Here is a 16,591-nt window from a genome sequence, read left to right on the forward strand (position 1 = left end):
CTTGGTAACTCCTACATCAAGTGAAATAACAACATCTTTCTCCTGGACCAAACGCAACCAAGCATATGACCTGATTCAGTTGAACGAATCTTGTCTGGGATCAGGACTCCTGTTACATAAACTGGAGTGTGTTAAATGGCAGCGAGTTTTTGGCTGCTTTGGATTGGCTGGCTTTTATACCCTGATGGACGTTACCTTTGCTGTGGTTCATGGTATGGGTCACCACATTTCATCCTTTTTCTCGTGTTTCAGCCTGGTGAGAACATCCTCGTATGGAACAGTCCACCTCTGGCAGTTTCTAGACTTGATCATTTGAAGCTGATCATAGGGTTTGTCTGCTTGGGCATTACAGCTCATATAGACAACCTGAACTAGATTTAAACTGGGTAGCTTTGGTACTGTTGGTAGTGTTGCCATGGTTGCACAGAGCTCAGCATAGACTAATTGCTTGTGTATTGACTCGGCTTCTTGGGTGGATGCTGCAGCTTTCACTGAGTTGCCATATGGCTGTGGCTACATTGCTAACAGACCTAAGCTAATTTAAAGCAGCGACTAAAACGTGGACATACCCATAGTCTTGAATTCTTTGCCCCTCCCATATCTATGTATCTATATCTATATATTATACACACACACTTTCTAGATGTATAGAGAAACCTCTCTCTCATATACACACACACACACACACACACACACACACACACACACATATATATATATATAAGTGTGTATGTATATGAGAGAGGTTCCCATTTCACTTATTTCAGATATGTCAAAAGACCAGGATGAACTATTATCTTGTCTAATTGGCTCCCTCTTTTATTTCTTTGTTGTAAACATATGCTGCCCTGTGTTTAGTTTCAAGAGGTTGTAAGTGTGCTATCAGTAGCCTGGTCATGCATTTTTGGAGTGTGTTTATAGTTTTGGTTTTTTTTAATAGAACATACACACACTTATGTGAAAAGCAAAAGACAAAGGGATGTGTTAACAGGATTAGACTCAATACAGCCCTCTTACTGCATTAGCTTTATGAAAGGGATTTTAAGAAGGCGCCCAATCCGGCTACCTTTGTCAGAGACATTGAGCACCATCCTCTCAGCCCTTCTCAGGATCAGACCCTTTATTGAAGCTGTTATTGTCATGACAGCATTTACATTTCAGCTCCATAATTCAGTCTCATGCTGCTTGATGCAGGTGGGGCCAGAGTGGTTAATCACCCACAGAGTGGTTAATTTGAGTTCTATTTCCAGGGGAAAAACCATAGTAAGAAACTTCGGAATTACTATGCTGCGAATAGTTGTCCAGCTTCTGCCAGAATGAGCAATTCAGTTGAGCCTGTCACACCTCAGATTGTCTCCCTTCCAGCTCAGGTAAGGCATGGGTTACATGTGCGTTAACCTCTATGAGAAGGGTACTTTAATATCACATCACAGGGCAGGGCAGGTAAGGGTGCTCTCAGGATGGTGCATGCTTGTGACTTCCCTTTAAGCAACTGATACCAACCCGTCCTGAATGCAGGGTACTGACCTCGGGGAAGCAGTGATCTAATTCTGAATGCTAAATCCCCCCGATTCCTGGGTAATTCCCATGTGCTGTTCATTATGGCAGTTTAAAGCCCTGGATAAACACAGCAATGTTGTAACATTGGATTCGTGTGTATCTGGGTGCCATCCTCTGGCTACATGGCAGGGCTGCGTGAAGCTTCAGTCGCTGATTCGATTTGGAAGAGATTTGGCCCAATTCGGTGGCTTAATTTCCGAATCGAATCAGGAGACCCGTTAATCTCTCCGAACTGAATCGGAAGCCTCCAATTTGATTTGGAGAGATTCAGCGATTCAGCCACAGGCAGCCTTTTTATGGTCCTCGAGGTACATAGAAAAAACATATAAAGCTGTCTCTGTGGCCGAATTGCTGATTCTCTGAATCAGAATTGAATCTTCAGATTCAGATTTGGCTGAATCAAATCGGGACTGTGATTTGAATCAGTGAATCGAATCGCTGTTCCCCGAATCAGGCTGAATCTGAATCGAATACTGCCCACTTTGCACAGCCCTACTACATAGCGCTCTCTCATGCATCCAAGTGAATTGAGCCAAGATGCCTATGTAGAAAAGTTTAGTTTTCTACATCTAGCCATCTCCATGATGGTCAGCAGTCATCAAAGCTTCAGCCTTTAGCATCAAAAGTAGAGGCCTCTGCCACTCAAACTAAAGGAGAAGAGAAGGAACATTTGCCTGAACATAAGTAGCAGGTTATAACACCTGGGGCTATCCACTAGAGGGAGACCTGATCACATGCAAATAAAACCTCATCTGAAGCCTGCTGAAGTGGGTGCAAGTCTAGTTAACTTCAAAGGGCCTTAGATCTGCTCCATCCCTTGTACATTATGCCTTATGCCACTTCTTGATTGCTGGAGTGCCTGGCTTTTCTAATTGGAGGAACTGTTTCACAGCAACAAGAAAGCCAAGCATGAGCCAGCTCATACCAAAGCATTCATATTGTATCATGAATGCTATGGGGTGATGGGGGTGTGTGTCTAGCAGCACATATCAAAACAGAGGCTGAAAGAACCACACTTTAGAAAATGTGACACTGACAATGTGGCTGATTGAAGCATCTATTTGGGAAGCACCATGTTCTTAGTGACATACAGAAGGTCACTGCCCCGTCAGTCTGCAGTCTAAGCAGAAAGACCATATGGCATCCAGTAGTGCACCAGGAGTTCATGTGCTGCTGTGGGGCTGGGCCATCCCTCCAGTTTTAGACCCCCCACTACAGAAAGGATGTGGACAAATTGGAGAGAGTCCAGTGGCGGGCAATGAAAACGGTTAGGGATCTGGGGAACAGGACTTCTGAGGAGGGGCTCAGGGAACTGGGCTTATTTAGTCTAGAGAAGAGGAGACTGAAAGGGGTTTTAATAGCAGCCTTCAACTACCTGAAGGGCAGTTCCACAGAGGATGGAGCTGGGCTGGTCTCAGTGGCGGCAGATGACAGAACAAGGAGCAATGGGCACAAGTTGCAGCAAGGGAAGTTTAGGTTGGATATTAGGAAAAACTTTCCCGCTAGGAGGGTAGTAAAGCACGGGAACAGGTTACCCAGAGAGGTAGTGGAATCTCCATCCTTGGAGGTTTTTAAGACTCAGCTGGACAAAGCCTTGGCTGGGATGATCTATTTGGGGATGGTCCTGCTTTGAGCAGGGGGTTGGACTACATGACCCCCTAAGGTCCCCTTCTAACTCTGATTTGCTATGATTCTATGAAATCTGCCTACAGGTCTCCTGCTATCATGGGAAATTGGGGGAGGGAAAGTCAGATGTTTTGGCACCACTGTTCACTGCTTTCTCTGCAGCCTGAGAAGGGCTCTTAGGTGGATGAGGTGTGCTGGAAGTACAGGGTGCTGTAGGCATGAGGAGAAAGCTGCTTTACATTTTCAGCAGACCTCCGTCTGTGCTGTGAAATAACCTTTCTGTGCAGAGTGGGAAATCAGGAGCAGTTAAGGAAGCTGGAAGGGAGAGCAGGAAGCTATGGAGCCAGTATATTGGTGCAGGTTACCTTAGCTTTTAGGAGATCTGCAGACCCTCCACAGTTCCTTGCTGGTGCTCTGGAATGATTTGGGGAGCGGTGTGTAGAGACCCTTGCTGGGTGCTAACCCTAGTTTTTCCGCTGGCTTGCTCGGTGAGGTCACCATTAGGGTCAGCATGGCCCTGTTATGTCAAAGCATAAGCCCTGTTCATACGATGCTTTCCCTTCCTTTGCTGCTAGATGGGCTCTTCTAAACCAGGTGGCCGAGTGATCCTGGCCACGGAGAACGATTACTGCAAGCTTTGCGATGCCTCGTTCAGTTCCCCGGCTGTGGCCCAGGCTCACTACCAAGGAAAGAATCATGCCAAGAGGCTGCGTCTGGCAGAAGCGCAGAATAACTCATTCTCGTAGGTATTGTTCAACCTCTACCTGAGGCCGGTCAGAACGTGTGTGGCTGTGACGTTGGCAGTCTCTGTTAATATATCGCAAAGAGATTTAAAACAGAGCTGCGTGTGTTTGTTTCGCCTTCAGGGAGACGTCAGATGTGGGCAAGCGGCGGGCACGGAAAGAAGGGAACGAGTATAAGATGATGCAGAATAGAAGAAATGTGTACACAGTTCAGAACAACACAGGTACCCCATGTGCACTTGCATCACAACTCACACGACCACTACCAGAGAATGAATGCTGCCTATACATGTGCTGGCTGGCGTTCTAATTGGAACACATTGGAGCAGACTTGATTAATCTGCAGCGTTGCCACAGCATCATGTGCATAAGCCCCTGTGTGTTTTAAAATGGCTGCAGGGGCACTTTAACTAAACCTTGTTGAATGAGGTTTAGATAAAGCATCCTCCAGCCATTTTTAAACACATGGAGGTTTAATACATGTGATAGTGGGGCGTTTTAATTAAAGTAGCTGCCCGGGAACCACTAATTAACCCCTTCTACCCCCACCTCCTACCCCCAACCTCCGAGCATGTGTATAGGCAGCCATAGCTTTTTAGTCCCTCCTATATCCAGCTTCCACTTGTCCTTGTAGAGGAGGTTAGAGAGCCAGTCATGGTGCTTTGATTCTGTACTGGTCTTGACCTCAGCATAAGGGACTATGCAGCAGTGGAGTAATAGAGCTACACACAACCATGATGTCCCAGAATACCCCCAGCACATCTCTTCCTCCGCTGGAATGCTCTCAACGCTGATACCAGGGTGCAGGCAGCAAGCGTGGGAGCTGTCTGGGAAGCTCTCAATTGGTCAGCTACAGCCAGCATCCAGCTTTTTCATATAACCTGAGAGATGCAACAGTGCCAGGTTGGTTTGGGAGATATGGTCCACTGTCTATTAAGCACTTGGAAGGTTTAAGGGGAAAGTCAGTGAATAATCCTATTATCAAAACACAGACCAGATGATCTCACTCAAGTAAGGCTACCAACTGGCCTCAGTAAATGAGGACTAATAGAAGAATGAGAGCTAGCTTGACCTGATCCTCTTGGGTTTGAATTGCAGGATCTCTGCCTACAAACACATCCCTGCTCATGTACCTCTGATGCAGCATGTTATCTAGTTCCCTTGGGATTATCATGGATGATTCTCTCTCTGAAAAAATGACTCTTGGGGTGGGTCTAGGGGTGTGAAGGCAGGGAGCAGTGGAGACCATCCCCTTTCATCTACATATCCCTGCAGGTATGAATTTCTTCTGGGTCCACTGTGTGGTTTCTGCTTCTACCAGTGCTGCTTAGGGAAGAGAAGCCAGTAGAGGCCTTGGCTGGTCATGCAGGCAGATATTAAGGGACCCTTCCTGTGGACCCCCAAGTTTCTCTGGTGGCGAAGGAAAAGACTTCTAGGACTCTTTGGCTGAGAGGCCTTTGTCAGGGAAAATTATGTGGAGGACTTTCCTGAAATTTCCCTTTTGTCCTTGTTTCTCACTGTAGGGCAGGCAGCCTCTGGAAAAACTGTCAGGCCCATGGGTTATGCATAGGAATGCATTAGAAGAGTGTTTCTCAACCCATGGGTTGTGACCCAAAAGTGGGTCACAAGAACATTGTAAAGGGTCATGGGGAGGTCCTGGGGAATTGCAGCCTGGATGGAGCCAGCATGTAGCTGGGAGCTTGGTGAGCATTCGGCATTGTGAGAGCAGCCCCAGGAGTTGGAGAGGGAGGGGGCCGGATGCAGCAGCCAGAGGAGTGGGGAGAGAGAGAGAGACTGTGTGGGCCAGGGTCAGGGGGTTGTGGGTCATGGATAGTGGCAAGCTGATAATTATGCTAATGGGTCCCAGTGTGAAAAAGGTTGAGAACCACTGCATTAGAAAGACGGGCTCAGTGGGTCCATGCGCCTAGGTCTAGGGATGGTGTCAAAAAAGTCAAAGGCCTGTGCAAGAAAGACAGCGAGCCCTCCAGTCCAGCATAGCTAAGGCACCTCATTTTCTGTAGCCAGTGGCACACAAGGGAGGGGTGCGGATAGCATCACATCTGGCTGCTTTTTATTCCACAGCCCCAGTGACACGGGTTATGCATTTCCAGCTGGATCTACTTTGGAGGGGAGTTCAGCATTGAGTGCCAAGCATGGCTGAGATCTCTGGACTGGTGGAAAACACTGCTGTTCTTTAAGTCCCCAGGAAGCGTAGGAGGGGTGCAGACCAAACTGGAATACCCCATCTGTATTATTGTAACAGCAGTGGCTGAGCAGGCAGCCATTCTTGGCCTAGGGTGGAACAGAGGGTTGCAGTCACTGCTCCCGCAGCAGAGTCTTCTTCCTTCTCTCAGCCCTTTTACCTGAGCTCTGGGCAGACGGGGCTGCTCTCAGGGGGGATGGGAGGGAATTCACAAAGGAAAAGTGAATCACAGTGTGGAGGCTTTGTCTAGCTCTCATGGGCCCCACCTGTCTGCTTGGTTTTGCTCCTCTTAGCAGGTGAAGTTGTCAGGTTTGTCAGCCTGTTCCTGAGTTCAGTTTCTCAGTTAGTAACTTAATTTGCCATCTGCCCTGCTCTGTTGCTGCTTTAAGGGATGGCAATCTTGTGCCCTCTTTTCTTGGCAAGGGGCCCAGCTTTTTGACTCCTGCAGCACCACATCAACTTGCAATGATGCTCACACTGCCTAGTATGATAAAGGCTAGCCAGCCTCCAAGGCCATCTGTGCCTAAAGTCAGTTTCTCAGGTGTTTCAGAGATGGATTTTGCCACCCTCTGAGCACAAACCCAGAACGGAGAAGGGTTGTTTTCTTGCTTTGGTGATGCAGAAGAGCCCTTAGATGTCATGTAAAATCCTTTATAAAGAACTTTTGATCTAGGAACAGGGAGAGATGCTAAGCTGAGCTGGGACTACTTTGCCCAACCATCTATGTCCCCAGCAGTTCTCCCAGTTCAAAGGAGCCTGCACCCAGTGCAGAGAGAGCCTTGACAGTGATGCAGAAACATCTAGGCAGCGTTTCTCAACCCATGGGTTGTGACCCAAAGGCAGGTCACAAGATATATGAAAGGGTCGCGAGCAAACTTTAAAAAGAAGGATTCCTATAGCTGCTTGAGTTTGTCCCTGGACCCTGCCCAAACAAGGCCAGAGTCAGCCCCTTAGTCTTGTCTCGGATCATTTAGAGTAGTGTGTGGCCCGAGTTTTTTGTGTTTTCATTGCTGTTTATCATGTAAAAAGCACTCATTAGCTCAAACATATTCCCCTGGTATGGCATAGCTTAATCTGATCTTTTTGGAATGATGTTGGTTAATGAGAGAATACTTTTTTTTTTTAATAATTCCTTGTAATATCTTCTTATCATAATTACTTTTAATTAAGAAATTGGGAGGTTACTCTGATCAGAAAGCTGCCTCCACTGCTGAAATGGGCTTCAGTGATGCAGGATGTTTTGCAGAGTCCTCAGTGACTTAAGCACTTGAATCCCATTTCCAAAAGTGACCTAGGCACTTAGGAGCCTGGGCCCCATTGACTTAAATAGGAGTTAGGCACCCAACCATCAGAAAGATCCTCAGGTACCTTTGTAACGCCCGTCCTGAGCAGTTAATCACTTCTGAAAATGGGCTTTTAGCTCTTAAGTCACTTAAAGCTGCTGGATAGCTTTTATCCAGAGTTGCTTTTGAGCATTTTGCCCGTAATACTTAGCTCCTGTCTACATTGCCTCTGTGCTGCACCTAGGAGTGTTGCAAAGAAGCCCACCTGCCCTCGTGTGCCAAACCCTAGAAATGAGGCCGTGTAGCTGCATTGAGTGTATGGCAATAAGCTACAGGGTAGGAGTGGGCACTCATGGCATCTTGAATGCATCTGTGTTGCCTTGTTCTGGGCTTGGCCTGTGCAGAACAGGAGTGAGGAGGCAAGGCCCGCTTCATGGTGGCACTCCCAGGTGTGGCATGGAAGCAGCGCCAACAGGCCCTGTGAAATGCAAGCCCCCCTTGCTCGGAGATGAACGGACTCTTTGTCTCTGCAGGTCCCTACTTCAACCCCCGTTCGCGCCAGCGCATCCCTCGTGACCTCGCCATGTGCGTCACCCCGAGCGGCCAGTTCTACTGCTCCATGTGTAACGCGGGGGCCAGCGAGGAGATGGAGTTCCGGCAACATTTAGAAAGCAAACAGCACAAAAGCAAGGTGTCGGAGCAGCGGTATAGGAGCGAGATGGAGAACCTGGGCTACGTACAGTGACATGCTGGCCCCGGCAGTAGTTTGCAGATAGAGCAGCTTGTCTCACCTGCTGTTTGCCACATGCCCTGCTTTGTGCTCCATTTGATAGGAGTCTGCTCTCTAGCTGTACATGTAACACCTGCAAACGTAATGGTATGGTTAGGTTTCTTTTATATCCTAGTTGGCAGGAGTGTGCTCTGCGGGACACCAAGTGTTTTTAATGTTCGTTTGCTAGTTCTCTAAGGCTCTTTGTTGCATTGAGAGGGGTACGGGGACCCCTGTTTTCCTCAGCGCCCTTTTGCATGAGTGTGCAAAGCCCAAGAAGCACTAGATCTGCTGTGGTTCTCCCATGTGGGCAGGGCAGGTGAGAAGGCTGCACCCTTTGTCACGTGCCTGGAGTTGTGCACCACAGCATTTCTCAACAGTAAGTGGTTCCTGGACAGCTTGGAGGTGAGGCAGTAAAGGGGCCTGCAGATGTGTGCCCTAGCTGGGTTCCTTATCTAAACTTCCCTGTGAAGGGAAGTGGAAGAGGCTGCAGCCCCCGATATAGCTTACAGCATGTTCTTACTGCACTCTGCTCTTGCAGGGGCTGTCAAGAGGTGGTACATACTGTACATTATCTGAAGGGGTGGGTTTTGTTTGCCTCACCCTCATGTACGCCAGTTAGACCTCAGAGCTACTGAGGATTTTACTCTCGGATTTGAAATAGGAGAGTAGTTGATTTGCCACATCAACAGATATTTTTCTGCCATCGGCCAGCTACCAGTGAGGAAGGATTCAAGTCTTCTGTTGGCAATAGACTTTGCCGTGCAGGAGCCACTGGGTTCATTATGCACCTGCATGAAAATCACCCACAGGAGGAGGTGGGGGTTGGGGCCCAGAAAGCAACAGAAGCTAATCAGAAAAGAGTTGGTCTAATTAGACCGAGTGACATTTCCTGTGCAAAGAGGTTGCTGCTCTGGCCCCACATAGGGCAGCAGTAGAGGGTGCAATGGAAATGGTTTGGGGAGTAGCCATGGGCCCTGTACATCTTACTGGATTGATGTAGAGGCTGAAAGGTGGAGAAGAGAGCATTAGCTGCAGACAGCCAGGGTAGCAATAGCTAAATTTCCTGGAGTTTGGAGAATAGATTTCAGCCGCTTCTAGTTGTTCACTGACATTAAGCCTGAGTGACATTATACAGTTGACATGCAATTCACCTCTGGAGTAGAAGTACTTGTGTTGGGCATACTTTTCTCTTTCTCCCACCCCCAATGTCAGACTTGGCTTTCCTTTGTCTTTCCTTCCTGTGAACATCAACACCTTCAGATTTGCCTACACTTGAAAGTTAATTCAGAATAAGGCAGAATGTCAATTCACAGCCGTTCCTGAGCTAGCTCCATGTTTGACGGCTCTTATTTGGGAACAAGAATATCTGCACATGCTGTTAATCAGCAGTGGTTAATTGTGAATGACTCTCTTGTGTAGGCAAGCCAAGAAAGGCTTTTATTTTAAATTTTAGTAGTACTGGGGAAGGTATAATGAAGGTTATGCCTATGCCAGGCTGCCATTCTCTTCCCTGATTCTTGTGTTGAATTTGCTTATGCCAGTCATGTTTTATAGCATTCATAAAAGACAGACTGCATTGGTTCCAGGGTCAGCACGTACTGCACATATTTTGCTGTTCTGGGTCCGATTCAGAGCTGCACCACTCCTTTGATTTTGAGTGGCAGGGGCCATGGAGGGTGTGAAGGGGACCTCATACCTTGCTGTCTGCTCCTAGAAGGCAGCAGGTCAAATTCAAACCTGATGTAATTCCATTGACTTCAGTGAAACTTCACCAGGGATGAGTATGGCTCACTGTGCACCATGTTGCAAACAGCCTTTTTGTCATCAGCCTTATCCGTTTCTTGTTGCCTGCATTCTGGCAGACAGTTTTAACTTTAAAAACAGAGTGTTTCTGTACATCTGTTTTGTTCACAACACAAAAGCTTATAGCACTTGCACACTCGGAAGTAAAAGCTGTCCCCTTAGAAGCTGAGGAACATGCCAACTACGTTGGCATCTTGTATGCGACTATACTCCATGAGGAGGAGAATCAAAGTGGCCATCTCCTGTTCCTTTCTGATTAATGTTATAACGTGGTAACAGATTTCCTTGTGCACAGGGCCTGCCCCTGGTTCTCTGTGCTAAGTCGCAGTAAGTAGATTTTGCACAGGGGACCTTGCTGGAGTGGGAGAGGACAGGATCCCAGGAATCGGAGCACAGAGCTGCTTTTGCAGCACATGCATCTACTCTCCCTGTGCTTGTGACTAGGCCCCTGTCATGCCCTATTCCCAACCTTTTTCAGAGAAAGCAACTCCCTTGGGTGACCTCTTTTCAACCTTATTCCATATGGTGACACCAAGGCTTCACCCCTATGCGAGGGTGTTGGGCAGTAGATAAAACTTAACCCTGTTGCCTCCGCACAACAATTGCTGCACTGTGGTGAACTGCCCATTTACTGTAGATGAAAGCACAGTATTTCCATTAGGCTGCAATGCTTCATAAAGTGAGAGTGGGGGAAGCCCTGTGTTGGTATGTTGTCTAGCCCAGAGCTTGGGGCCAAAGAGGAATTTTTCCTTATAAGATATTGTCTAGTTTCAAATGTCCACTACCTCCTTGGGAGTTTTCCCTTCTAGCCCAAATCCCATCAGTTCCCTTACATCCATCCAATTTTCTGTATCGGGACACAGGAATGAGTGTTGTGATCCTGAGAAGTCCAACACGAGGGGCTTTGCCCCTACCTTTCTTCTGCCCCTGCTGCTCCCTTGTGTAATGTAGGGACTGGGACTCAGCAACAGCAGCAGGCGTGACAAGTCTCCCAGGCAGGAAGCAAGGCAGCCCTAACTGGGAGGAAGTGAGACATACTGGGACGCTCTTGTTTTCTGCAAGGGTCCTGATGTGGCCTTTCCCAGAAGCAACCAAAGACTGCCTCCCCAACTACAGCACCCCATAGTGGTTCCCCCTTAACCCAGAAAATGACTAGTCACAAAGGTATAAAACACTCCCACCTTTCTAATAGATTAAGGGTTGAAACCAGCCCAAAACAGGTCGGATTCTGACTATATTTTATTAAACTAATTGTGTATATAGGGATTCAGAATGCTTGAGGGGAAACTCATCCTGGTATAGCTACATTCACAAACGGGCAGAGCCTGAAAGTAAAATTACAGGCATGGTACCTTGTAGACCCCTGCAAAACTTCGATCAGTTTATTTCTTGGGTTAACTCTCCCCCCCACCCCCCCAACAATAAGGACTTTTGTGAAGCTGTCACATTGGCCAGTAGATTAACGACCTTTGCTGCTAAGAAAAAATAATCAGTGTGTTTGTATTTATTTTCCTGTGCTGACCACTAGCAGTCTTGTGGCTATATACGGCTTTATCCTATGGGTTGTTTTTGTTTAACTAGAAAGATCTACATCGCACTTTGCTCTTGAATCAGAATAAGTATTTATTATATCTGTGAACATGTTTCCTCCCATTCCCTCCCCACATATTTATTTTTTTTCCCTCGACACACAAAATAAAACCAATCCTTTGTTTTCATGTCAAAATTTGGGATTTGCCTTCAGCTCATCCTTAAATCTTCAGTTCACTGATACCTTAAACACATACATGGATTTCATACCAGTTATGAACATTTATTTTAAGGCAAAGACACCAATACATGGGATCCATACAATTTATTTGGAATAAGAAAGAGGTACTATTTTGTTTGTGTAAAGCATTAGATATTAAATTGCATTATGTATTAACAAGCAAATGTATTATCTTTATCACTTGATATGGGGCTCTGTATGGCTGACAGTAACCTTACTGAAAATCTGAAGTAGCCTTCTAACTTTGGGGGAGTTACTCTGGGATTATACCCAGGTTAACACGAGTAACATTTTCTCCACAAGGTTTTATTTTTGTATTACATGCACACTATAGGGCATTATATGCAGATGTGATTCCTAAGCACTGATGTATATTTTGGCTTACTCACATACGCTTGATAACATGCAAGAAATCCTGCAGTCATACTACTCAGGCAAAACTCCTGTTGATTGAAAGGGAATGTTACCTAAGTAAGAATGAATGACATGTCTCTTCTTAATATATCATATCAGCTGTTTCCAGACAAAGCAGGCTGCTAACTACCATGTCTGTCAATCCTACCTTTGATTACAACTCTCTATGCTGGTTTTGCTTTGTTGAGAATGTTTCCTTTGCTCAGTAAGTACTTGGTCCTACTCCAATTCAGACTGGTGGGGAAGATCTCATGGACTTCAGTGGAGCAAAATCAAGACCTGCGACATTTCAGGAATTCTTTCGTGCTGATGTCTTGTCATGTATATGTTTTTTATGTTTGTAAATACAAGGATGCTCTGGATGAGGAAGATATATCTATGAATGTTCAAGAGGGCTCCAGAAGGAGCTATTATGACAACTGGCAAAGTCCATGCGTTCCCAGGAATAAATTAGCATAGAGGATTGAACAATCCTGGACTCAATCCAGCTCTCATTAAAGTTGATGTCTAAACTCCCTTTGACTTTGCTGGGTCAGGGTTGAGTGTGGTCTGCATAAAATTGGAAGTAAAAATAAAATCTGCTTTCAGATAATGTGCGGTTAGACATTAGCCTCAGGAATCCTTTTTCTGGCTATGAGAAAAAAACCATGGAGGTTTTATGTATAGAATACATATATGTATCTGTATATGGAATAAGACATATGCAGTGAAAGGCAGAATTACAGACGTTTCAAAGATGAAACAAAATAATGTTTGTGGATAGATAATCTGTTTTCAGTCCATGCTGAAAGAGGAATTGATTAAGTTTGCTTCCTGCATCTGTCTAGCGGCATCATTTGCAAATGCTTTGAATGTACTTCATCTAGAGCCTTCTTGTCAGATTGGTTTTGTACATTTGTCCTTCTTTTTTTTTATTGTACTAAATCCTGCAAGGGAATAGTCAATGGAAATGAACCTTTTCTTGACAACACAATAAATCATCTTGCTCTCACCATTCTGCCACTTCGGTATTTTGCTTTTGCTATTGTGGGTAAGGAGGCTAAAATGTGCATGCCTCTAAACGGGTTTCAGCCTAGCAGAGGAATTACAAGCGATTGAGACTGACTGTCTAATTTGTGCACATCAAAGGCCTGATTATGTATGGCACTGATTCCCTTCTGATGGATGCTGAATGGTTTTGTCTGCTACTGAGGTCTGGTTCTGTCTTGGGTCCTCCCATCCAGCCTCTTTGGCTTCAGAAGCTGTTGATGGTGTTCAGCATCTTGCAGGATGCTGTTGGCTTAAAAATGGCATTTAAAGGCCTGTTTTTGGGGAATTGGCTTATAGGTATAGATATATGTATTATATGGGGTCAAGATGGGCAGCAGGGGTTATATGGATTTCTAAAGAGCTTGGGAGACGGACACATAGCTTCTCATGGCTCTGAAAGCAGATGGGCTGTCTAGCACAAGGCCAACGGATGGACACAGCCTGAGAATTGAGGGGGGCATGCCATAACACGAGGTCACAGCCTTCAAGGCAGATGGATTGTTTAATATGACAAGGACACAGTTCATGTTATGGGTCAGGATGGTACATACTTTTTTGGTTCCCAGGCTCTAAGTGACACCAGCTACAAGGCCCCAAAGCAGCAGCGGGGCTAAGTCCCGGTTTTGGGGGAACAGACAAATTAGGAGAAGGCCTGGAAGGCTATGTGGATGTGTGACCACAGAGAGGCGGCCAACCAAAGAGACCCATGGATGAAGAGCCATCGGGGGTCATCAGTGGGGATGGAGAATACCAAAGCAGACTTGAGATTAACAAACGGTCCCACCCGTCCTTCCTTCTCTTCCTCCTAGTTCCTCCCTCTGTCCCATCCCTCCCTGTCCCCTGGGAAGAGTCCCCGAGGCCACCACAGACCGAGGGCATACCAGCAGCCTGTCTCATGCACCCCACTAGAGTGGGGCTGTGGGCCTCAGCATCCCAAATCCAGATTGCTGACACCTAAGAGAGAGCCTCAGAGTGGAGCCTACATCCTGACCAGATGTACTTTGATGACAGCCCTAGAATTGGTAGATATAGAATTGCTTGGGTGTTTGTATTGTTGCTTTTTTGTTCTTACTCTGTATCAATAAATTTACCTATTATCAACCGGCAGGTGTTCTGGTTGGTCTGAGGTTTGTGCCCACGCAGAGCAAAGGTATAGGGGCTGGGTTCCTAAAATCCAGTGTCAACAGATGGGAGCCAAAATTATTGGGAAAACCTTTACATCCCAACGTGCCTTCCCTGAGATTGGACATTGCATGCTTATTCTCATCTCCCAGCTGAACAAAGGTGGAGTGGAATATTGCATGGCGATTAAGCCTTTGAAATGGTTATTAAAATGCTGGGATATGCTAGTCCTGATTTATACATGTCTTTTTTTACCATGGTATAGACCTTCGGAAAGACGGATTCTAGCCTCATAAGCACCACTTTATATGTATATCTGAGTTTCCTAAACCAAGAGTATAAAGTTAAGTTCATGCTTACACTATTTCCTAAATAGGAAAGATTTCCTGCTTAAAGTGCAAGGTCCTTCCATGGCAGCCTCAATCAGGCCCTTGAAAAGTGTAACAAGGTGTTGGGAGAAATACAATAAGTTGCAGGCCTCTGCTCTCAGTTTGAAGGCACCATACTCACAACTACCTCCCTAGCTCTTATTCTCAGAGGTGAGTGACTCAGTATGGAGAATTAATGAGACAACCCCTGGGCTCAGGAAGGCATTGCGGTGGGCAGCTCTCACCATTGACTGGGCTACACCTGTTGGACATTTTCCAACCCTGGCTAAATGCTCAGAATTCACTTTTCATGCATTTTACCAAACAAGGTGGGAATTACAAAGAAGGGTTAATAACAAAGACAACAGATGTGGGCTTGTGTGGTTTCATTTCAGCATTATGATCCTGTGTTTATCTATTATCTGAAAATGCATTATTCATGTAGTCTCACCAAAAAACTACTGCCTGTGATTGGCCAATCATGCTTCCACTGAAGTCAATAGGAATTTTGTCGCTGAACTAAATGCAAGTAAGCCTGGTCATTGTCAACATGAATGATCACAGCTGTAACTGCACGCATACCATTCCTCTGTGCAATCTCATGTGGTATATATGTATATATTAGGCTAATCTGTGTGCTCTAAGATTTCTTCTGTGACAGGGCAGCAGTTTCCTGAGTGTAGTGAAAATTCATGGCACCCGAATCTTGGCTCTTGGTTCAGGGTCATTTCTGGTGAGAACTCTGCAAAACCACCCTGCTCCGTTGCTGCTTGCTAAACCATACACTGACGCTCATTCCAAAGTTTGTCTAGAGACTGAATTATAATGCAGCCCCCACTTTTCTGGAGGATTTTGCTGATCTAAAGAGGGCTTTCTGGAGTTCATTCCAATGCACAAAACTTGGGTGAATGGGCTTCACGGCAATCAACATGGAGGTTGCCTGGGATAGATTCCTTTTGTCCGTATTCTTGGGGTAAGATATGGAGCATACATTTAGGGCACACAGCCTGCTGTGCACCTCTCCTTTGTAGCCAGTGGATTATCATGGACTCACTGGACTTGCCTTTGACCTGACAAAGACCCCCCAACACTGCTCCTGCTGGAGAGGCTGCTGTGAAGTCGACCTGTGTCATATGCAGTCAACTGCTGAATGCCTCTTGGGCTTCTTTGCATCCAGCTGTCCATCTAGAGCGGGCAGTGAAACAGTGGCGGTACTGCCCCCGACCAGGCTAAGTAACTCCTTTTCGTTAGTGCTAATGACGTAGTACAACTGGATTTGTGTATAATCTTGATAGAAAATAAAATTCTGAAGCATCTTGGCTCCAAGATAACGTTATCATCCAAGCACAAATTCCTCAGTGACTTCAATTCAGGCAGGAAGTTTTTCCTTTAATTCAAAGCACCAGTTAGGACAAAACTCTTCAAAGAGCAGCGAGTCCTCATTACCTGCGATTAACAGTCACTGCAGTCAGATGAATCATAAGGCTTTCCTCTAGCCCTTGCATGCCAGTAATTGCATTTTTATCCAAATTCCAGGGCAATTTGGTTTAGTCTTCTTCACTTGCATGCCTACCTAGGCAACTCAGTGCAAAGTCACAGAGTTTTGTAAAATATTGAGTTGGTGAAAGAGAAACGGATCAAAGATGTAGGCTAATTTTTATGCCTTTGACACTTAATATGGCCCCCCTCTCGTGATGCCTGGGCATTTCTCCCCACAACACGTTATAGATGCAGAAGTGCAGCACAGAGACTCGGGGTGCCTACACAACTTGTGCTGGGCTTCTGAGAAGGGCACCTCACCTGGCTACTGGGGAAGCTCTGCATTGTCTAATCTAGGAGAGAAGCAGTGAAGGCACCTTTGGGGCGTACGTCACTGCACCTCCCAGCATGCTTGAGA

At 46.1% G+C, this 16,591-nt stretch overlaps 1 protein-coding gene across 3 annotated transcripts in view; it reads left to right on the forward strand.

Annotated features, from left to right (window-relative positions):
- ZMAT3 (zinc finger matrin-type 3) overlaps positions 1–16,591 on the forward strand; it is a 46,073-nt gene that overhangs the window by 10,709 nt on the left and 18,773 nt on the right. Inside the window, exons 4-7 of one of the 3 annotated variants that reach the window (XM_014527847.2) lie at positions 1,251–1,370; positions 3,762–3,928; positions 4,053–4,153; positions 7,949–13,166. In XM_014527847.2, the coding sequence (XP_014383333.1) occupies positions 1,251–1,370; positions 3,762–3,928; positions 4,053–4,153; positions 7,949–8,160 (600 nt within the window). In that variant the 3' untranslated portion in view covers positions 8,161–13,166. Of the gene's footprint in view, positions 1–1,250; positions 1,371–3,761; positions 3,929–4,052; positions 4,154–7,948; positions 13,167–16,591 lie in introns of those variants that run through there. The other 2 variants (XM_025195997.1, XM_025195996.1) reach the window with 2 other exon arrangements.

The sequence above is a fragment of the Alligator sinensis genome, unplaced genomic scaffold (genome assembly GCF_000455745.1).
Source record: "Alligator sinensis unplaced genomic scaffold, ASM45574v1 scaffold301_2, whole genome shotgun sequence".
In the NCBI taxonomy this organism is placed as follows: Eukaryota; Metazoa; Chordata; order Crocodylia; family Alligatoridae; genus Alligator; species Alligator sinensis.